The sequence below is a fragment of the Orycteropus afer genome, unplaced genomic scaffold (assembly GCF_000298275.1).
Source record: "Orycteropus afer afer isolate SDZICR_OR568_19922 unplaced genomic scaffold, OryAfe1.0 scaffold00008, whole genome shotgun sequence".
NCBI lineage: Eukaryota > Metazoa > Chordata > Mammalia > Tubulidentata > Orycteropodidae > Orycteropus > Orycteropus afer.
Window position 1 is genome coordinate 25,849,189 of NW_006921595.1, and position 24,460 is coordinate 25,873,648.

Below are 24,460 nucleotides of genomic sequence, written 5' to 3' on the forward strand. Positions count from 1 at the left end.
GCTCTCCAAGAGATCTTAAATGGTGGTTTCAAGGTTCACTGTTGCATGTTCAGTAGGAATTTTTAAAAATAAGTTGAATGATCCTTGACCCAGTATGTGTTCCTATTCATTTGCTAATATAGATGAATGACACAGTGCCATTATCTTTCAATCTTATGACTAATAGCCTGTTTTCATTTGAAAGGAGTATTGTTAGGAAGTCACTGGAAATGTTACCATCTTTCCTATTCTGTGTTGAGAATTCTCTTTGCTTTTAGTGCTGTTGGGTATAGTGGTGATTGCCAGGTCATATGAGAGGGCTGAATGGACTTTCCTAGTTAATTTGTGATCTGCCTAACCTGGGAATTACTGATCTCATTTGTTTATTTTAAGGTTCACTCTTGTCTACATCTAGTAAGCATTATGATAGTAGATCCTTTTGCCCCCAACTTTATGCAGACACTGAAACAACCCCAAGAATAGTTTCATCATTATAAAATGACTATTTATATCCACAGTGCCAAGAATTAAGAGGTTCATCAGAGTCAAACTATTCATGGTATTAATAAAAAAGATCTTCTTTCCCTCCCTAGAGACTTCCATAATGTTGCCTTCAAGTTCCTTGCAAGTCTTATATTTTCTAGATGCATCCTAGTGAGCTTCTAGAAAAGAATCATTTGTAAATGAATAAATATTCAGAAATTGTTTAATTTAAGGAGGTTTTAATAATTTATTTTAACATCCCCTCCAGGTTCACATGCTGCTCAGATGCTGTGTCTATTAAAGATTCACTGGTGTCCACTGTTAGATTTGTAAAGACATTTTACTTAAAAAATATTGCTTTCATGTCTTTTTGTCACCCTCCTATTTCACTATTGCTCAGAACATTTACATTAAAATGTGGTTTGTCTTTTGAAAATTAGGATGTACCTGCCACTTTGACTGTCTGCTTGGGTATATAACCTTGTTCCTGTTAACATCACATCTCACTACTCAAAAGTACACTGATGCATATTAATAAATTACATTGTATCTTCATTCAGGGAATACAAATTAGTGAGAGAAAAATAATAAGGAAGAGTATTTTTAAAAGGTACAAAAAAACTTGGAAACTGATTATGATTAATGCAGTGAAGAGAGAGAATGATCTCTCTGAAATGCATTCTCTTTCTGTGTTTTTAACATAACAACTAGAAATTTTGTGGAAATGAATGAACACACTAACCCTATTAGATAATGCTCTCTGGAGACTGCCCAGATTTGCATGGTAGTTGTAGTTTTTGCTTAGATTAATACAAAATGGAAATTAATGAGAATGTGACTCTCACTAGGATAGCAAATGCAGACTACATTGTTCTGTGTAACGGATCAGGTAGTTCATGGTGATGGTGAGGTAGAGATAACCTGAGGTATTTTTATTTTAGAAATGGATGTATGAAATTAGGTCAGTTTTCTTAATGCTCTGTTGAAGAACTTTTTCTTCCAGAAAAATTGCTGCTCTAAAGCCGTATAATAAAAGCTCTGAATTTGTTCACTAAACAAAGTGGGCATTCTACTTTATAGTTTTTGTTTGTAGACTCATATACATGGTGACCTTTTCCACTTCCTTCTTATTTTTACTATCTAATTACCATTCTCTAAATGAATGCCTAATTCCCCAATTTAGTACTGGCTACAGTTTTATTCTGATGCTGCTTCAGGCAATAAAAATTATTTGCAGTTCAGTTTATTAATTTGTATACTGTTTCCTCTGCTACCCACAATGTGTCACTTGTTCACCATTTTATATAGTGTTGAACACGATCTCTTTCTCTTTGGTTTATCATAACCTCACTAAAACATCTTTACAAACAGAATCACTAAGCTGCACTTGATCTATAGTTTCACATGGAAAACTGGGAAGAAGAAAACAGACACTGTATCTCAATCAGAACAGAAAACTTTCCTAATCCTGATGAATCACAGACTGTTCATTCCTGTTGTAAACACATTCTCTTATTTCCATTTAATTTTGTGTCCAAAACAATACTAGACAAAGAATTCTATTGTGATATTTCAGAGTGATCACTGCATCCCTGATTTTAAAAAGCAAACCAAGGCAAAAGAAATTCAGATCATGATAGCATTTGCTTCTTTTCTTGTGTTTTTAAATGGATATGTTTCAGACTGTTTAGAAGTAATTAATTAATTTGATGAACTATGTTTATAATCTAACACCTAATGTTACAATATACTTCTGTTTTGCTGACAGGTGGCCCGGCGATGGGGCATTCAGAAAAATAGGCCAGCTATGAACTATGATAAACTTAGCCGTTCACTCCGCTATTATTATGAGAAGGGAATCATGCAAAAGGTGAGGAGCTAATACAGCATTGAATTTCATTGAAATGTTGCACATTAATCTGCATGTCATACTTTAAAAGTCACATAGCATTGCATTGCTGAAGCAAGGTTTTCACTCATTTTAGCAAATGCTTACCTCTTGGTTTTGGTTTCACAAGCTTTTCTATTTATGAATACATGGCCATGGTAGATAAATGTATAATAATAATATATGCAAAATAATAGGCTTCTGAATCCCTACTTTTCTGCATATAGTAAAAAGGTTGTTTCAGTACTAAAGTTTCATCTATATCACTCCAGAAATAATAATAAACATTCTATTACATTCTCCACAATTCTATATTGAAACACTTTTGTTTATAGATTCCAAAAAGCCAATTATCTACTAATTTTTTTTCTGATCTATATATATATATATATATATATATATATGTTACTAAATTTCTTAGCCTTGCTTATATAGTCAAATCTGATTTCCTTGAGTAAGAACCAAGTTTATTATTTACTAATTGTGAACATTATGGTTTTATTATGCATCTTTGGTTGATTTTGGTAGATATAAGTATAGTTATGCATTACAATGTAGCAGTTTTTAAAATTTTTATGTTACCTTGGTTATGCTACCAGAAACTATACTGGTTTCTCCATGAAGTATAATAGAACAGAGGGAGACAACACCTTTAAGTTTCCTAGACCTTGGGTATCAGTGCTTTGGAATTTGTTATGCCAGATGTTTCCTTCTTCTTCCCCGAATCTCAGCTTCAAAATGTTTAACTCTCTACTACCGTCTCCTCCTATCTTCTTCATCTCAACCCTGAGGTCATTTTTAATTCCTCCCTTTCTCTCATCTCACTATACCCACATTCTTTCAAATACATCCCATTCCTTCTATTTTCACCAGCAACTTCCTAATTCAGGAGAGTATCACCTGGGTTATCATAATAGTTTTTCAATAATTATCTTGTGCATTGTTTCCTAGTATTAAATGATAATGCCATCTTGATTTAGTCTTGAATGCTAGCTTTTCACTTGATCACTCTTCTAAACATACTTTTCTACTGCTAAATGGTGATATTTTTTACCTTATAAAGTTGTTGTGACTATTAATTGAAATAGTGTACTTGATATGCTTTGCTTTGTACCTGGCACAACAAAAGTCTTCAGTAAATGGGGGTTCTTAATGCATCTCATACCCTGTTTCCTAGAGAACAAAATTAAATCTCCATGCAAACCACTGCTTTCATATGTATGGTATTTTCAAAACATGTATGAAAGTACAATGAATGAAGTTTGAATAGTAGAGCTGCAGGTTAAAGTTCCATTCACTAATTGATAAGAATTATTTTAAAATAAAAAGACCAGGCTTACTGGTCTGTTAAGTCTGGTGGAACCCTCAAGACTATGGCCCTTAAACACCCTTCAAGCCTGGAACTAAACTCACTCCAATGGCTCAACTTTCAGCCAAACAATAGCCAGGTGAACAATAACACCAGAGAGATACGCACTCCTTAGCACAGTCAACTTTATGAGATCAAAAGGGCGGCATTTGTCCAGGGATAAAGCTCAAAGCAGGAAGGAGTAGGAAAGAAGGATGAATGGAAACTGGAAACACAGGTAGGGAATAGGGTAGATGATGTTACATTTTGGAAATTGCAATCAATATCACAAAACAAAATGTGTGTGAATTGTTCAGTGGGGAAAAAAAATTGTTCTATAGTCACTTAAATCACAATAAAAAGTTATAAATATATACATACATAAAAAGGGGGAAAAATCTTATTATTATAAGATCTCTAATTACACCTCAGCTTTTAGACGTGGGACTTGACAGAGTATATCCAAGTTATCATGTTCATTTTAAAAGTGTCCAAATGTACTGAAGCGTATGCTTATTACCAGTGTCACTTCCATGTCTTTCTGAGACATTAATTATGTAAAATGCTATTGTTGTTGCTGTAATATGCTGTCCAGTCAATTTTGACTCATAACGGCGACCTCTCCTTGGGTTTCTGAGGCAGTATCACTACAGAAGTAGATTGCCCCATCTTCCTTTAGAGAAGTGGCTGGTGGGTTTGAACTGCCAGCCTTCTGGTTAGCAGTTAGATGCCTTAGGCACTACACCACCAGAGCTCCCAAAATGCTATTAAATAATCATTTTATCTTATTAATGTCTCAAAAATGGCATAGGTACTAAAATGCAAATTAAAGTGTTGTTGCTGCTCTAGTTTTTCCTTATTAGGCTGTAACTGCCATAGAAACTATTTGTGCCAAATTATTAGCTAATATAAACCAAAATCAAACCCAAACTTGTTGGCATCGAGTCAATTCCAACTCATAGAAACCCTATAGGAAGGAGTAGAGTTGCCCCACAGGATTTCCAAAGGTAAAGGAGGGGTCGCTATGAGTCGGGCCGACTCGATGGCAAATAACAACACAACAAATCTTTACAGAAGCAGACTGCGCATCTTTCTTTCTCCACTGAGCAGCTGATGGGTTTGCGCCCCTTAATCTTGTGGTCAGCAACACTGACCACTACACCACCAATGCTCTTTTAAAACTTTCATAATCTTGATTTCATGTTATACATTTCAAATTACCACAATGAAAAGTTGTTCATTTATCAGAGCATTTCTATTTATAGCCAATAGGTATAGGTCGGACAAAAACTTTAGTAGCCTAAAGTACATGCCTCTTTCTCCACAGCTCCAAATGAAACAAAGCAGGTTATAAAATCCTCAGTGGTATGAGGGCCATTTATTTTATTTTTTTCTCAAAATGCTTTCAACAAAGGAGAAGAAAGAGAAACTTGGATGTTGTCTCAGCTTTGTTTTCAGTATTGCCTAATTTTACTTTCATGGTCATTTCACCTTTAAGAACTTAATTTCTTTTGTATAAAGGACTAAATTAAATAAAGCTGTGTCATACTCCTCTGTTTGCCATGCATTGCACTGCAAACTTCCCTATGAATCTGACAACAGTGTTTCCAAATTACAAAGAAAGGAACTAAGAGGTGGTTTAAAAAATAAGTCTAAGTTCATGAAAACTAAGTGTTAATTGTTTTCTAACCTAGGAATATTCAGAGTTTTTGGTGTCTCTACAATGATTCCTCTTAATTAAATCCAGATCAAAAATACCATGTAAATCTGAATCTTCAGAGCAGCAGTATTCTTTGGTTGTTGTTCTTTTTTCCAAACATGTACGGATTGTTTATAAGCGGTGAACGTGATTTGCCCCTGACATCAAACAAATCAACTGCATGCCTTTTTGATGCACAGAGACAGAGAGGTGTAGAGTAATTTTCACTGTTCTGCAATTACTGATAGGAGCTCTGGTAGCATAGTGCCTAAAGCACTTGACTGCTAACCAGAAGGCCGGCTGTTCAAACCCACCAGCCACTCCTCAGAAGGAAGATGGGGCAATCTACTTTCGTAGTGATACTGCCTCAGAAACCCAAGGAGGGGTCACTATGAGTCGGGTCAGACTCAACGGCTCATAACAAGCAATTACTGATCTCTACACACAAAAAAAGTTACTGTCAAGTTAATACAAAGAACTGTATTTGTCCACCCCAACCTCTGGGTGTTTGAGAACCCCAGATTGTCTACTAACCCTGCACATGTTTGTCTCACTCTGTTTAAACTTTCGTAGAGAGTCATTACTCTTCAAAATTTAAGTTTGGGTTATGTCATTCCTTACAAATTATGCTACTTCTCCTTTACTTCAGGCAGTTGTCACATTTCTTTTTCTCATTTCCTCCTGATGCATTGTATATTTTAAATTCCTTTCACTTTCTTACACCTCTTGCTTCAATTTGACACTTTACATACATCCTTAACTTCTGTCTAATGCATCTTGCCTTCATTTTTAAAAGTGATGTACGCAGGATAATGCTACCCTCTTGATTCATCTTTCATTTAAATAAGGCTATGTATCTTTTTTATTTTTTTTTTTAACTGAACACACACAGCACAAAACAACAAAAACACCCACCAGCTCACCCTGTGAATCACCAGGCTAGTCTTATTTGGAATAAACTACACTTTTCTTTTAGAGTTTGGAAGCTTACTTTTTCCTGTAATTTCAGAATGTAGTACTAAGCAAGAAACACTACAACCTTAAATGTACACTTCAGTTTAAGAATAGAAAAGAAAACATTTCAAAGTGAGATGCCTGCATTAAATTATTGATTTTTTCCTTAAATAACAATGTATACAGTTTCCTTTTATATTAAAACCAACTGCTGAGCTTTTTAGCTGTATCTGGAATGAATGAAATTATTGTCCAAGGTCAATATAAAATAATATTTCTTTGTACTGTTCTTTTTGCATTTTCCTCTATTGAGCAGCAGTTCATTTTACATAACGAGGCTTTTTTTTTTTCGCTTTTATTTATATCTGTTAATAATTTAAGGAGCTCTGGTGGCCCAGTGCCTAAGGCATTTGACTGCTAACCAGAAGGTTGAGGGTTCAAACCCACCAGCCTAGGAAACCTGATGGGGGTCACTCTGTGTCAGAATCAACTCGATGGCAGTCAGTTTGGTTTGGTTAAAAATTTATTGCTTTTCTTTTTCCTTGTGTCACCCAACCTCTCTGGTGTATTAACCATGTTTTTGTTTTTTTCCTTCCCTGTCCTTCACCATCTTGGGATGGTGAGGATGAATTTTTATCTCTTCCATGTTATCATCAGGTGGCTGGAGAGAGATATGTCTACAAATTTGTGTGTGATCCAGAAGCCCTTTTCTCCATGGCCTTTCCAGATAACCAGCGCCCTCTGCTCAAGACAGACATGGAGCGTCACATCAATGAAGAGGACACGGTGCCTCTGTCCCACTTTGATGAGAGCATGGCCTACATGCCAGAAGGTGGCTGCTGCAATCCCCATCCCTACAATGAAGGCTATGTGTATTAACACATGTGACAGTCGAGCAGGGCGTCCTTGCGCTTTTCCTCTCTTTGCAAGATGCAGAGAATCGCTGAATTCTCTTCAATCTCTGTTTTATTTTTTTTGTTGTTTGTATTTTATTTTTAAATATTAATACAAAAAAGGGGGCTTTTCCTGTTGCATTATTCTATGGTCTGCCATGGACTGCGCACTTTATTTGAGGGTGGGTGGGAATAATCTAAACATTTATTCTATGTAACAGGAAGATAATGGGTTAATGGGTGGGAGTTTGGGGATTACTTTTTACTTAGGCTTGGGATGGGGTATACTACAGGTTTTAAGTATAATGAAGATATATCATGTCTGTTTGATTTCATAACAACATAAGATAATGTTCATTTTCTCTGGATATCTATGGTATAGTTAATTCACATTGTGTAAATATCCACTTGGAGACTATTTACCGAGTGATATGCCGTGGACATCCCCCCTCCCATTATTGCAGGTGTACAAGAGAAACATCTACTGTAAATGACAGTTCAATTGTTAAAAATGACTGTTTTTGCACCTCTTGTAAAAAGGTATTTAGAGATTGCATTTGCCGTTTTTCTGTTTTGTTTTCTTTTGCTTTATAGATGACACTCAGAGGAAAACCATACAATGGGTAATTCTCTCTGAAGTTTGGTAATCACCGGGAATGCAAATGAGGGGCACAATTTTGGACTCTGGCTCCAAACTGAGTCCCAGGCCAGTAACATTACATGTATCTGGTGCCACCTTGCCATTTAAATACAAATCATACTGTCTTTTAAATAGTGTGAAGCCTATTTCAGTTAAATAATGACATGTCATGGTCCTTTGGGGTCTCATTTAAATGTAAAATCTGGGATTACAATGAAGCAAAAAAAAAAAAAAAAAAGACCTGTCTCCTTTTACTTCCTTCAGTACGTAAATACATTATTTAATCAGTAAGAATTAACTGTACTAAATCACATATTATGCTGTTGTAGATACAGCAAGCACTCCTGAAGAAAAATATCCAATACACTAAATAGGTACTATAGTAATTTTTAGACATGGTACCCATTGATAATGCATTTAGACCTTTTACTGCTGTGTTATGTTGATAACATATATAAATATTAGATAATGCTAATGCTTCTGCTGCTGTCTTTTCTGTAATATTCTCTTTCATGCTGAATTTACTATGACCATTTATAAACAATGCAGTTAACTACAGATAGCATTTCAGGACAAAATAGATGACTCGAACCATTTATTGCTTACAAAATAGCTTATGCCATGCTATGCTATAAGCAGCTTTTATGCACACTGACAAATGAAGAGTAAGCTTCAGCTTGCTAAGGGAAACTGGAAACTTTTGTAACTTTTGGTGAAATGGATAATTATTTACAAACTGTCAAAGAATATGATGACGTTGCTGTATGACATAGTGCTGGCACTGATACTACCCATCATCTTGTTTTTGACATTCATGTAAATGTGATTGGATTGTATGAAAGAAGATTTAAAGATTTAAAGTTTCAAAGTTTTTTGTTTTGTTTTTGAATTGCTTTTGGAGAAAATATTGAAAGCAGAGCATGTGGTTCCATTCACTTTGGAAAAACATTAAGGAAATTATATTGATAAATAGCCTGTTAAAAGATTCAAGACGGAAACATGAATTTTGTTTAGTCTATGGGTATTACAGAGGAATAATTTTTTTATTTCAGATTCTATAACAAAATGTTAAAAAAAAAATTCTAACCACAAAACCAAAATAAATCTGTAAGAGCATTTCACTAAAAGCATGGGAAAGATTGTTTAAAGATGACCCCTCATATACCTGTTTTCCAATACCACAACTTAATTTTCTAATCCCAGTTATTGGCAACACCCCCATACCACAACCATTCTATTCACATTTAATCCTCTTAAACCTGTTATATTTTCAACATATGTATTTAACATATGTGATTCAGTGTTCTACTGTATATCATATGTCATCAGGCTCGTTGTGGGCTAATAATAGTAACTATGCCTTAAGAATCAGGACTTTTGTTTACGCTTTCACTAGTTCATGTGGCCATTACAGCACTTAAAAACAGATTTTAAAATATTCAGCTAATGTTTTATTAGAAATAGAGATATTTGGATAAGTTGAAGGAACAAAATTTAAGTGGTCATTAAAACAGGGTCTAAAATGAAAATTATATTGGGGAATCTTCCTTTTTTTTTTTAAATGTTTAATTCCAGTCTCCCAGTGGGAAGCAACTGGTCCATGAATTATGTTAAAGAATCAAAGGAAGAACTGTTATTAATAATATAATATTTAAAAACATATTATATATTTTGCTGTTTAAGGTAGTGACTCACTGAACTAAGTAGCAATTGGCCAATATTAAGTATTTTTCCAATACCTTATAAACTCCCGGAAATTCTTGGAAAATGTTTCTAAAGTTTTTTGTTTCATTTTGTTTTACTTTGTTTCAGATTCTGTTTTCTACTTTTTCTTTGGTTATGCTTTAGTTTCAAGTAGATTAATAAATTTGGCAGCTGATTTCTGCAAAATCTTTGTGTTTTGAATTTCTAATTGAATTGGCTAGTCAAACGTAGAAATCAATAATATAATATCTTCCTTCAACTTTGATAAAAGAAACTAAAATGTTTGTACCAGTATTTGCTGCCTGCTGGTGATGACAGGCTAATACCCAACAAACTTATTCCAAAAAGGAATGATTCTGCTTAAGTTATGCCTATAAAAATGGATAAAAATCCACAGTGCTGATACTGCAGAGCAATTTTCTCAAATAATAGAAAAATCTTAGAAGTCTTTTAATCTCCTTTTTACAACTTTTATTAGTTTCCTGTTGCTGCTGTAACAAATTACCACCAATCTAGTGGCTTAAAACAACATAAACACATCCTCGTATAGTTTTGGAGGTCAGAAGTCCAAGGGAAGTTTAAGAGTTTTAAGAAGCTAAAACTGATGTGTAAACAGGTTTGATTTCTTCTGAAGACTGCAAGGGAGAATTCAGTTCTTGCCTTTTCCACTTGTAGACATTGCTAGCATTCCTTGGCTTCTGGCTGCATCCTTCTAATCTATGCTGTGGCGGTCACATCCCCTTCTCTTCTGTTGTCACACTTCCCTTCCTCCTGCCTTTTACTTATAAGGACACATGTGATAACATTTAGGGTCCACCTGGACAAAGTAGGATAATCTCCCTACCTCAAGATCCTTAAGTACTTCTGCAAATTCCCTTTTGCCCTGTAAAGTATCATTCATAGGTTCTAGGAATTAGGACATGGCCATCTTGGTTTATGTTGGGGAGTGGGGAGATTTTGACATAATCAGCCTACCACACAGATGAAGACATTGTGTACTAAAAATATTAAGTGACTTACATATGCACAAAAAAGATTTATTGAGGAATCTGGGATTAGAAGTCACTGAAAGGTTTTTTTAAAATTTATTTGCCATTGAGGTAGTCTTATTTTACTCCACATGAATGCTACTGATAGCATGCTGTGTTAAAATTTGTCCATTCCCCTAAGGCATCTGGTAATCACATCAAGTTATTAAATTATTTAATTCCCCCCAGGCAAATGCTATGTAATGATAGAAAAATAAATAAATAAGAGTAATGGCACAGTTAATTCTGTTGTTCAAACCAGATTATAATTTTTTTTTAGTAAATTTCTTTGGGTGCTAGTATCGGTTGTTACTATGTGATGATCTTAACTTTTGCAAGTTATGACAACTAGATAAAAACAACACATAGACTATATCTGCTACTCAAAAGGAAATTCTAAAATATGAGTTATCTTTTATTATGATGACATGGAAAAATATTAATGTGTTACTGAATTTGATAAGATCATAGAAGTTTTTAAAATCAGCCAATTTGTATATCATGAAACATTTTTAGAGGCTATAATGAGAAAATAGCAGAGGAGTAGACCATTGGAATGTTTATTACTTGGAATATTAAAAGAAAAATGATAAGAATGAGAAATGAGTGAGCTATTTTCCAGTTGCAGTTTGGTATGAAGAAGGGAAAAAATAGACTTGTAAAAAACCAGAAATGGGGAAAAAATAATGGTGGTAGGAAGCTAAAGAAGACAAATGTAAATATTTGAGCAGCTGTGATAAGAATTGCATCAAGGCCTAGTTTGGGGCATGATACTATAGAATTTGGCCCAGTTTACTCAGTGCTCAACTCTGAGGGCTTGATTTTTACTTTTTTTAAAACATAAGACTGAGTTAAATTTATTTAGGAAAAAAAGTTTATGGAAACATTGTTTAAAAAGAGATTTTGATTAGAGTACTGGCTGCCTTTAGGGAAATAAGATAATTTTAGAATGTTGTTATATAGAATATATGTAAGGTTGATTGTTTTTGTTTTAGTTTTTTGCCTATAGAATCCAGTATTCTTATTTACTTCCATTCTAAAGTTATGTTTCTATGAGGAAGAAATTTTAATTCACTTTTTTGTACTAAAATTATACTTAAAATTTGAGAAAACAATATTTGAAGTTCATGTGATTATCGCAAATTAAATATGCTCAAAATTCAAATCTAAAATAAAAGCCTAGAGACTGAAAATATTAAACTGATCACTCTGAAAAGGAGGCACACCTAAAACTGATTAATGTTGCCTAAATCTATTGAGTGGCTTTAATCATCTCAATCATTTTAACTGTTTAATTTATATTTAAATTAAATAATTATTTAATGTAATAATTTAATTCATGAGTAATGTCTACTCTGTTTCTGTCACTTTCAGTTACTATTCTCTTTTTGACTAGATGGAAAATTGGCCATCTGAAAAGATCCCGGGGTACCTGATAAATCCAGCTTGTCAATGTTCTAACCCCATAAACACATTATTTCACTAAATCACCTCAACAGCTGTATCAGGAAGAAATTTGGGAAGGGAAGTACCTAAATTATTTGTGTGACTTTTATGGGCTAGAAACCATGCATGCATAAGTTATATTACTACTTCATCATTGATTGCCTTTGACTTATGAGAAGCAGAGTCAAAGGACAAAACCAAAATGTCATTGCCTCAAATGTCATGTGATCACAGGCAAATTCAACAACCCTATTTTTTCCTGTAACCTGAACCTAGCTTCTTTAACTGGTTTAAACTTCTAAGGACTTTAAAATGTATGTAACAATGGCTCATATTTCTAAAGCACAGTCTTCTTTAATATGTTTTCCTTTATGCCATGTAAAAAAATATTTCTTACAGAAAAATCTTAAAAACAAATAAATTAAACCATAGTAATAATAAGTCATAATATTTTTTAAATGAAAATGAATCTCTCCATTAGAGAGGGGTAGGGCTTAATGATTCTGAAACAGACAGATATTTTCATCAAATTCTTTGGAAAGTTGTAAACTAGGCTAACAAGAATATTGGGCCTCCCATCACTACTCCTTCATTACCTTTTTAGTCTTAACACTAAGAACTAAAAGTGAAAATTTTTGACTTTCCAATTACTTTTAATGACTTTCAAAACATATTCTTAAAATATATTAATTAACTGCATATAAAGTATTTTGTTTTAAAATCATTCATTATGGATTAAACTTTTTTTTTTTTTTTTAATTCCAAGAGCGGTATCTGAAAAGATATTTTAATTTTTTTCCCTAAATATGTAATACCTGATCCAAATGGGATTGGTTCCAAATTTGTTTGGTAGTTTTCATTTGTTTCACCGAAGAGCTTATTCTGCAGGTCTAAGAAGTATGTATTAAAAATAGGAAAAAAAATAGCCATTGACATTGTTTCATATGCTTTCCTCTGGAATTCACAAGCAAGAAAATTATGAAACAGAATCAACTGAAAAATCTTCTCACAATTTTACTGTTTGTTTATTTTCAAAAGAAGTTGTGATTATGTAGAAACCCTGAGGCAGTGTTTCTATAACCGAAACAAAGAGAAATATGACAATAAATATTTGGATAATTTAGACCCCAAAGGAGAAACATTACACACTGATTCATTGAGTGAATATTTCTTCACTCATATTAGAACAGATTTTTGATTATTCCTTTTAATTTGTTCTATATTGGGAAATCTAATGTTTTAAACTCTCAAAATCCTCAGATATGAATCTTATACAAATTATTATTGACATAGCTGTATAATCAATTGATTGTGTATACACTGAGACCAAGTTAAGTCCTCTGCCCTCAAAGGTCCCCAAGTCTTGCAAACAGTTCGAGTTTTACTATTAACCTAAAGGTTGGTTGTGCGGTTTGAACATATCCAGTGTTATACCATGGCAAAAAAAGGCCTAATAATCTACGTCCACTAATACAGCTAAAGAGGCTGAATGGAACAATTCTACTCTATAATATTTAGGGATGCCTTAAGTAAGAATCAACAATAACTAACAACCAAAAAAAAAAAAAAAAATCTAGTCGATTCAGACTCATAGTCATTCCCTTTGCATTTCTGAGGCAGTAAATCTTTACAGAAGTAGATTGCCCAGTCTTGCTTCTGCAGAGTGGCTGGTGGGTTTGAACCACCAACATTCTGGTTAGCAGTCAGATGTCTTAGGCACTGTGCTACAAGAGCTCCTTATAAATAACAAGAACAGCTCTCAAATTACATAAGATGAACTCACACAAAGTTAACACATACTTAGGGAACTATATGATATGGTGATCTGGTGTACCATTTTGTGCTGAAATAATATGGTTTGAACCCTAAGCAAGGGAAATATGGTTCTAAAAAAAAAAAAAAAAGCCTAAAGAATTGTGACAGTGAGAAGCTGGGAGAGTTTTATTCAAATATAATGAGCATTTAAGTATAATCATGCCTTAATGACACATTTAATTAATCACTAAATTTAAGTATATGAAATAGTGTAGTAGTATGATTTAATTAAAATCTAACTGAAAATCAAGGCAGGACAGACTGCTGATTCATTAAGTTTTGGACTACCTTAATTCTGAATATTTGATTCAAAGCATTTATCAATGTCACTTGCAGTGTAGGTGTACATATCTTGATTCTTCACTGTTGTGAAGGGGTCATATTATTTACAACGTGCTAGTTCCAAGCAACAAAAACCAAAAGGTTAGGAACTTTTCAGTGCCAAGAAGCCACAATTTGTGGATACTGTAGTTATCTTGGTACATACTTTAATAACTGGCCTCCTGTCCAGATCCTAACACTGAAGAAAAGAAAAGGCAATAGATGAATTACAATATCCTTTGGACAATGACTGATTCCAATTCTTGATCTACATGTCTATTACAGTGACTGTAATATAGCAGAAAAAACTATAAGTTGGTACCTGCCATAAATTTGTACTAGTTTGCCAGAGACAGTTCCTTTGCCGGGACAATTTGTGTTTATACCTGTTGTTCTGGGATTTTATTAACAGTGCCTACTTTTGCTCTCCCTGCATTTGTCTGTCAGTTTGTCATACTGTGTGGCTTGTGTGTTTCTGTGATGCTGGAAGTCATGCCACTGGAATTTCAAATACCAGCAGAGTCATTCAGAGTGGACAGGTTTCAGTGCAACCTGCAGACTAAGATAGACTAAGAAGGACTTGGGTATTTACTTCTTGGCAAAAAAAAAAAAAAAAAAGAAAAGAAAATCAAAATGGCTGTTGATTTGACTCATAGTGACCCCTCCTTGGGTTTTAGAGGCTGTATCTCTATGGAAGTAGATTGCCTAATCTTCTTTCTGAGTAGTGGCTGGTGGGTTTGAACCACCAGCCTTCTGGTTAGTAGTCAAATGCCTTAGGCACTACACCACCAGAGCTCCTAAGAAGAAGGACCTGGCTCTCTACTTCTTAAAAAAAAAAAAGAGAGAGAAAAAAAAAAAAAAAAAAAAAAAAGCCAGTATAAAGCTTACAAATAGCAGCAGGACATTGTCAGATACAGTGTCAGAAGATGTTGGAAAGTATTCAAAATAAGATTGGGGGAAAGCTGCTTCTGCAAAATAGAGTTAACCATAATGAAGTGGACAGAGTAAAGCTTTTAGAACCTTCATTTCCTGATGTGGTATGATTCAAAATAAGAATAAACACTACAAGCATCCTTTAATAATCGGAACATGAAATATACAAAGTATGAATCTAGGAATATTGGAAGTCATCAAAAATGAAATGGAATGCATAAAAATCAACATCCTAAAGCATTGACAATTGATTGAAATAGATTGATATTGGCCATTTTCAGTCAGACAATCATATGTCTTCTATGAGAGGAATGGTGCTGCATATATGGTCAAAAAGAACATTTCAACATCTATCCTGAAGTAAAATGCCAGTGATAGTACAATGTCCATACACCTACAAAGAAGACCAGTTAATACTACTATTTTTCAAATTTATGCAACAACTACTAATGCCAAAGATGAAGAAATTAAACATTTTTACCAACTTCTACAGTCTGAAATTGACCAAACATGAAATCAAGATGCTTTGATAATTACTGATTGGGATGGAAAAGTTGAAAACAAAGAAGAAAGATTGGTAGCTGGAAAAAATGGCCTTGATGATAGAAAGAGTGTCAGAAATAGCATGGTAAAATTTTGCAAGACAAAAGACTTATTCATTGGAAATATCTCTTTTCAACGATATAAATTGTGGCTATAAATGTGGACCTCACCAGATGGAATACATAGGAATCAAATCAACTATATGTATGGAAAGATATGATAAAAAAGCTCAATAACATCAATCAGGATAATGTTAGGGGCCAACTGAGGAATTACTTATATACCATCAATTACTTATATGCAAGTTCTAGTTGAAACTGAGGAAATTAAAACAAGTCCATGAGAGCCAAAGTATGACCTTGAGTATATCCCACTTGAATTTAGACACCATCTCAATAATAGATTTGACACAGTGAACACTAATGACCAAAGAATAGGTGAGTTGTGGAATGACATCAAAGACATGATACATGAAGAAATCAGAAGGTCATTAAAAAGAGAGGAAAGAAAGAAATGGCCAAAATGGATGTCAGAAGAGACTTTGAAACTTGCTCTTGATTGTACAGTAACTAGAGTGAATGGGAAAAATGATGACGTAAAAGAGCTCAGCCGAACATTTCAAAGGGTGGCTCAAGAAGAGAGAGTAAAGTATTATAATGAAATGTGCAAAGAGCTAGAGTTAGAAAACCAAAAGGGAAGACAAACCCAGCATTGCTGAAGTACAAAGAACTGAAGAAAAACCCAAGCCTCCAGTTGCGATTATAGTATCCTGTGGGCAAAATATTGAACAATGTAGGAAGCATCAAAGGAAGATGGAAGGAATTCACAGAGTAACTGTGCCAGAAAGAATTTGTTGACAATCAACCATTCCAAGAGATAGCATATGATCAAGAACTAATGGTACTGAAGGAAGAAGTCCAAGATGCACTGAAGGTACTAACTAAAAACAAACCTCCAGTAATAGAATAGCAATTGAGATATTTCAACAAATAGATTCAACACTGGAAACATTTGTCTATGCCAAGAAATTTGGAAGATAGCTACTCAAGCAACCAAATGGAAGAGATCTGTATCTGTGCCCATTCCAAAGAAAAGTTTTCCAACAGAATCCAGAAATTATTGAACAATATCATTAACATCACACACAAGTACAATTTTGCTGAAAATAATCCAGAAATGATTGCATCAATACATTGACAGGAAACTTCCAGAAATTCAAAACAGAGTCACAAGAGGACCACGAATGAGAGATAGCATTGCTGATGTCAGGTGGATCTTGGCTGAAAGTAGAGAATACCAGAGATATGTTTAACTGTGTTTTCTTGATTATGGAAAGACATTTGACTTTATAAAGCATAACAAATTATGGATAACATTGTGAAGCACGGGAATTCTAGAACAGTTCATTGTGATTCTGAGGAAACTCAACATAGACCAAGGAAGTTGTTCAAACAGAAGGGAATACTGCATAGTTTAAAATCAAGAATGGTGTGTGTTTGGAGTTGTATCCTTCCACCATACTCTCAATCTGTTTATGGGACAGATAATCCAAGAAACTGGACTATATTATGAAGAATTGGCAACAGGATTGGAAGAAGAATAAGTAACAACAGTCAACATGCAGATGACACAACCTTGCTGAATTTCACATTGCTTGATGAAATTGAAGAGGACTTGAAACACTTACTGACGAAGATCAAAGACTACAGTCTTCAGTATGGATTACACTTCAACATGAAGAAAACAAAAATCCACACAGCTGAACCAATAAACAATAGCATGATAAATGAAGGAAATATTGAAGTTATCAATGATTTTGTTTTATTTGGATCCACAATCAATATCCATGGAAGCAGCAGTTAAGAAATCAAATGTCATGGTGCATTGGACAAATCTGCTGCAAAAGACCTCTTTAAAATGTTGAAGAGCAAAGATGTCACTTTGAGGACTAAGGTGTGCCTGACCCAAGCCATGGTATTATTTTTCAGTAGCCTCATATGCACATTAAAGCTGAACAATAAATAAGGAAGACTGAAGAAAAATTGATGCATTTCAATTATAGTGTTGGGAATGAATATTCAATATATCTGAATTGTTAGAAGAATGAACAAATCTGTCTTGCAAGTACAGCCAGAATATTCCTTGTAAGTGAGGATGGTAAGACTTTGTCTCGTATGGTTTGAACATGTTATCAGGAGGAACCAGTTCCTGGAGAAGAACATTATGGTTGGTAAAGTAGAGGGTCAGGGAAAAGAGTTTCCTCTTTTATGTGAGATGGAATGACACAATGACTGCAACAATGTGTTCAAACATAGCAGCAGTTGTGCAGATGGCCCTGCAGCAGGCAGCCTTACATTCTGTTCTACATAAGATTGCTACGATTGAAATCAACTTGACAGCACCTCACAGCACTTTTATTCTCAAAATTGTCTTTGTTTGAAAGATAAATTCACTCTCTTGCTGTCTAACTTTGACACCCCAAATCAGTAAAACCAAAACCAAACCCCTTGCCATCGAGTCAACTGTGACTCATAATGACCCTATAAGGCAGAGTAGAACTGACCTATACTGTTTCCAAGACTAAATCCTCACAGAAGCAGACTACCACATCTTTCTCTTGCAGAGCGGATGAGGGGTTAGAACTTCCAAGCTTTTGGTTTGCAGCCAAGCACTCAATCACTGTGCTACCAGGGCTCCTCCAAATCAGTTAACCTGACAAAATGTTCTGTTTGAATTTTGTTGCAGGAAGACTTTTTTGATTGAATTTTCACACCAGCCCTCTAGGGAATAATGTCTTTTTCAGGGAAACTTTTCTCGATCCCACAAAATTAACTTTTGTTTTCTCTGTAATGTTTCTGGTGGCCAACCACATGGATTTCATTTCTTATATTTCTATATTTTCTGTTTTATTAGTCAAAGATGGCAGTTCATAGATACTAGGGGCATAGGTATCTGCTTTTTGTGAGTCTGAATGCATAGATTTTTAAGGACTAGAAATGTTAGATAGTCCTCAAGAAAATGAGTCCAAGATATCTCTACTTGATTTAAGGAGAATCAGTGCATATTGAAAAGATAGCTAGTAGATGGAAATGATGAAGAACTTGGCTAAACCACAAGATAGAAAAAGTTCTTGGACATTGTAGTAGGAAAGTATTGCCAATCTATCCAATCTATTCAGATTACCACTTCTGAAATTGATGAACATTAACTATCTTTATTTTCCATTCTTGTGTGGCTTCACTCAAGATACAAAGTACAGGAGAGAGAATCCAAGAGTTTTTACTTGATTTGTATCCCTACTCCTCACCTAGAAAAAAGGCAAGGAGTCTTGATTTACAATCTCATCACATCTTTGAATAAATGAATGACAAGAAATTCTCCCAAAGAATTAGCAATTTAAAATTAGGTAGAGCTGTCTGGTGGTGCTTGCACAGTGGTTAAGGCATTCAGCTGCTAACCAAAAAGGTCAACGGCCCTGAGGTGAGACAGTCTGCTTCCGTAAAGATTTATAGCCTTGGAAACTCTGTGGAGCAAATCTAACCTGTCCTATAGGATCACTACGAGTCATAAGCCACTCAATGAAAGTAGGTTTTGGTTTTTGGATTGTTTGCTGGATATCCAAACACCAAATCAAATCAAATCTACTGCCATTGAGTCAATTCAGAGGCATGATGATCCCCACTGGGTTTCCAAAGCTGTATATCCTTACGGAAGTAGATAGCCTCATCTTCCTCCTGTGGAGCAGTTGGTGGATTTGAACCCCCAACCTTCTGGTTAGCTGCCAAATGCCTTACCCATTGCACCACCAGAGCTCCTGCTGGATGTCCAGTCATTCTGAGAAACACTAAACAAATTATCATTATACATCACTGAACTGGGCAAATTGCTGAATATAGAAGATCCTTTATATTTTTTTCATTTAAGAGTGTTTTGATTCCTATAAAATATTAAACCTACTGATGGGATATAGGGAGCTCTGGTAGCATCGTTCCTTAGGCACTTGACTGCTAACCAGAAGGCTGGCGGTTCAAACCCACCAACCACTCCTCGGAAGGAAGATGGGGCAATCTACTTCCGTAATGATACTGCCTCGGAAACCCAAGGAAGGGTCGCTATGAGTCGGGTCCAACTTGACAGCACATGACAACAACAACAACAGCAATGAGGTATATGTATGTGAGATTCAGGATTAAGAGATACATTACAAAAATCTCTTCCTTATATAACAATACAAATATAAATAAAGAAATTTCAGAAATATAATCAAATAGTTATACTTTATTCTCAATGGAAATGCTTGAAATAAATTGTACTCTCATAGTCTTTTTGTCCTTCTACTAATCAACACCTTACTTATACAGGTGTTATAGGAAAATAGGAATAAAGAGATTGTTAACATTATAAATCTAATATAAAATTACAATATTAAAATCTTGTCATGAAAAATGGGAAGGAAACAATATAAAAATAAAAGAAATAGTACTGTAATAACACTAGTATGTTCTTCCTGTTTTCTGGTTTTCAGAACCTAGAGCCCAGCTATGTGCCAGGAAGAAATCTATGAACAAAAAACACTATAGAGATTTTGGAGCTAAAATGAAGTTAGATGAGGAAATTTGTGTTGAGCACTACTTATCATTTAAGCACCATTGAGCAATAAGTAGCATGGGTTTACACAGAACAAATCATGCCAAACAACTCTGATTGCTTTTTTTAAAATTGAATTATGAGATTAGTAGATGAATACAATGAGGGATATGTAATACAGTTCAATTTTAGCAGAACATTTGATGTGGCATCTCATGAACTCTAAAATGAATTCAAATCGGAATATTAACCCTGGATAAGGAATGGAAATTAAATGAAGAATTGAAAAGAAAAAGAAGTAATAACAGTGGTATGGCAGTTTGGAAATACATAATTATCAGGTGCTATAGTGATAGCACAGTCCCAAGGTATCTGACTGCTAACCAGAAGGTTGGTGGTTCAAATCCACCAGCCACTTCATGGAATCAAGACAGGGCAATCTACTTCTGTAAAGATTTACCACCTTGGAAACACAATGAGGGTCACTATTAGTAGAATCAACTCAACAGTAGTGGATTTGTTTTTTTCTTTTTTTATATATATATATATATATATATATATATATACTGATCACAAGAGTTATTCGGTACATATTAACATTCACACAGCTTTTTAGGGGCTTGATAAAATGAAATGGAGTAAAAGAATCAGAACACATCCCATAATTTCAAGATAATGTATACAATAGATACAGATTGAAGGGAAAGAGAAAATAAATTGGCCTTAAAGAAGTTTATTACTTTTGAAATAGTTACTTATATCACTGGATCACTTAATTTTCCTCAATACTTGAAAATTCTGTCATGGATTTTTTCATTTTATTTTTTTCCTTGTCTCAGGACAAGCCAATTTTTTAAGTTATTCCATCTGCCTGGCCTGATGCTAAAGATCAACTGTGAAAATAACACAACTTCTGGATACCTGATTCTAAGTGCTCTGGTTACTTGAATTCTATGAGTGTATGGACACCTCATGTTAGATATTGCCCTGAAGGTGCAAGTTAAATATTATATCTAATTAAATAAATAGGAGAGTGTAGAAGTATTCCAATGTAGTTCACAGTTGATATTAAATTGGGAGGTGCTGCTAAAAGCAATGAGACCAGCAAAAGTATAGCTCCCTGGCACAAGAGAGAAGTATATACATCAAATACGAAATACAAGGGTAACTTGGAAGAGAGAAGAAATGCAAAGGAGTAATGCCAGAGGATGCATCGAGTTGACAGAAAACAACAGCTTGCATATGAGTTTACAATGTCAGTTGGCACCCAAGAGATATAACATGGTGTTTGATCTATTAGATGAGGTTGGAAAAGATTTATCAATTTCTGAATATAATAGTAAACTCCTTTCTGGAAGATTACATTTATTCCCTGTAGAAAAATACCTTTCTAGAATAACAAAAAGGTGCAGAGAAAAATTACAGCATAGACAGAATGATTATGAAATGGCAGGATTGGCTCATGATGAAAGATCAGACTATGTACACTACATGTTAGACAAAGGGAAAAAGAGCTGTAAAGTCAGTGCAAATGTATAACATCTGTTAAAGTAAGTTTCAAAAGAGAATCAATATTTTCTAAAAGGCAAGAAGAACACAACTAAAAAAACTGAGAATGGGCAAATTTACACCTACACTGATAACAATTAAAATCCTGGGGGAAAAAATCATATCTGGAAAGAGTCTTTAAATATTTCCCTTTGATTAAAAAATGAACTTGAAAATGTGCCAACAAATTAGTATTTCAGTAACTTCCTGAACAAGGGTTTGGCAAGAGCGTAAGAATATTCTTGACAAGCTAATAGGTTCAATAACCTTTTGAATAAAGGTTCAAATCCCAGTACACACTTTTCATAAATCCATCATGATAATAACTATTGAATGTAGTGGCTTCTTCACCTGAACAATTGACATTTGGACCAGACCTTTCTTCTTGAGCAGAACTATCTTTTGTGTTATAGGATGTGTAGTATTCGTAGCCCCCAGGAACTAACTATATGCCACTGGGTTCCGCAGTCGTTGTAACAATGAAATCCTTAAACACACACACACACACACACACACACACACATACACACACATTTCAAAGTGCTCCTAAGGCTACCCTTTTCCCCTAGAAAAGCTCAAGAATTTTTAAATAGACATGCCATAGTGAGCCTAATACTTAACATTTCAATGGTCATGTATCATCATACCTTCTTGGGGAATTCTAAGAAGTTTATCTTTGTTCAAAGGTTCAACGTCACAAAAGCCTCATCTCAGTCAGGATAAGACCAGATTGTGTTAAGTGGCTTGTAATCACAAGGTTTTGTTTTGTTTTTTTCTCTCTCTGTATCCATCATGGGTCAGTTATAGCCTTGTTTCAGAATTCCTACCAGAACAGAGACTGAAGGAGCAGTCTCAAATCAGAACATTGATGTTGTCTTGACATATCGTTGTTAGATGCCATCGAGTCAGTGCTGACTCGTAATGACCCCATGTGCAACAGAATGAAACTAACTGTCTGGTCCTGTTCCATCTTCACAATTATTGCTATGCTATTGCCCATCATTGCAGCCACTGTGTCAATCCATCTTGTTGAGGGCTTTCCCCTTTTAAACTGACCTTCTACTTTACCAACTTTATAATCCTTTTCCAGGGATTGGTCCCTTCTGATAACATGACCAAAGTACAAGAGGTGAAATCTGGCCATTCTTGGCACAGTAACTGAAAATCACCAGTTGACTCTTCAAGCTGCTGCTCTGAAGAGACATTCAGCACTTGTATTATTTATATTTCAGTGACCAAACAATGGTTATATGGCCAGGTTTGAGTTCCAGAGGGTGGGGATATATAATTCCATGAGAGAAACAATCTACTATAGGTTCTTAATACTTTATGAATTTCAAGGAAAATAATATTGAAATTTATCATAAAGTTCTCCGTAATGGAGATAAGACATCTTTAAAAGAGGTGATGGTCATTACACTATAAGAGAACATTCTAAGAAATTCAGGAGAATATGGAACAGAATTTCTTTTCATCAGGCCACACAGAGCTTGCTGGTGACAAGAGGGTCAAAATTGCAACCCTAGATCTTGATTCACTGGTTGATTTCCCTATTATTATTACTGAATAATTTGTTTTATTGTGCTTAGAAAACACATAATTCTTCATTTTTTTCAATATATATTTATAGAACATGCTATGGTGATAATAAAGATAAAGTAACACAGTTTCTTTTAAGGAGCTCAGAGTTCAGAGAGCAAGAAAGATACAGAGGGCACTGACTATAATTCAATGTATAAAATTTTGTGTTATAAATATCTAATATGTATTTAAAAACAGTTCTGAGAGCAATTAATCATGCTTGAATGTGAATATGAAGACATTTTTACAGATGAATTAATGGATGACCTAAGTATATAAATTTAGTAGAGAATTTCAGGTAGAAATAGGGAGTGGCAGGAGAGAAAAAGTGAAAAGGAGAAAATCTGAATTATCAGAATTTTCTGGGGAACTTTTTACTTTTCTGGGTAAGCAGCATGGATTTGGTCTATAGGCCAGTGTTTCTCAAGGACTACGCACATAGATCAGCATCGTGTGGAGGATAGGTGGTTATTAATAGTGCAGATTCCTAGTCTCCATAACCAACCCAATCATCTCAATTAATATTCCTTGGGGTGGGATACATTAACAAGCACCCTAGATGGTTCTAACAGGCACTAAAGTTTGGCAATCATTGTCTGGGACAAAATTTCCTAAAATTACTTGATGATAAAAAAAAAAAAAAATCACTTGTAATTGTTAAAATAGAGATCTGGGGTGAAATAAATAATTCGGCCTCTGAAAGGAGGTGCACAGAGAAAAATTCACTGGAGAGTTGCAAAAAGGGCATGGAGGTGGTGCTTTCTGACCTCCTCGCACTTCACAACTGGGAGAGAAAATCACCATCAGCAGCTCAAGGTTAGTTCCTATGAGGCAGGTCAGAAATGGTGCTACCTTCCAAATTTGTTGCCAATTCTGACACTCTCTACTTCTCTGCTGGGTTGATAATTCATTTCAGTGGGCACACAGAACAAACAGACAATACTAATGGCTGTGGAGTTTATTAGAGAAGTAACAGGTTACAATTCATGTTCAGGAACACTCATGACACAATTCTTTGATCACAACAACTTCACCTCAGCCACGTCCTCAGGCATGCCTCTCTTTGGCCT

The 24,460-nt window shown here is 34.7% G+C and overlaps 1 protein-coding gene across 1 annotated transcript in view; it reads left to right on the forward strand.

The window, feature by feature from the left end:
- ETV1 (ETS variant transcription factor 1) overlaps positions 1-7,230 on the forward strand; it is a 106,616-nt gene extending 99,386 nt beyond the window's left edge. The window contains exons 10-11 of the mRNA XM_042781531.1: positions 2,231-2,332; positions 7,009-7,230. Coding sequence (XP_042637465.1) covers positions 2,231-2,332; positions 7,009-7,230 — 324 coding nt within the window. The remainder of the gene's footprint in view (positions 1-2,230; positions 2,333-7,008) is intronic.
- Positions 7,231-24,460: the final 17,230 nt, after the last annotated feature.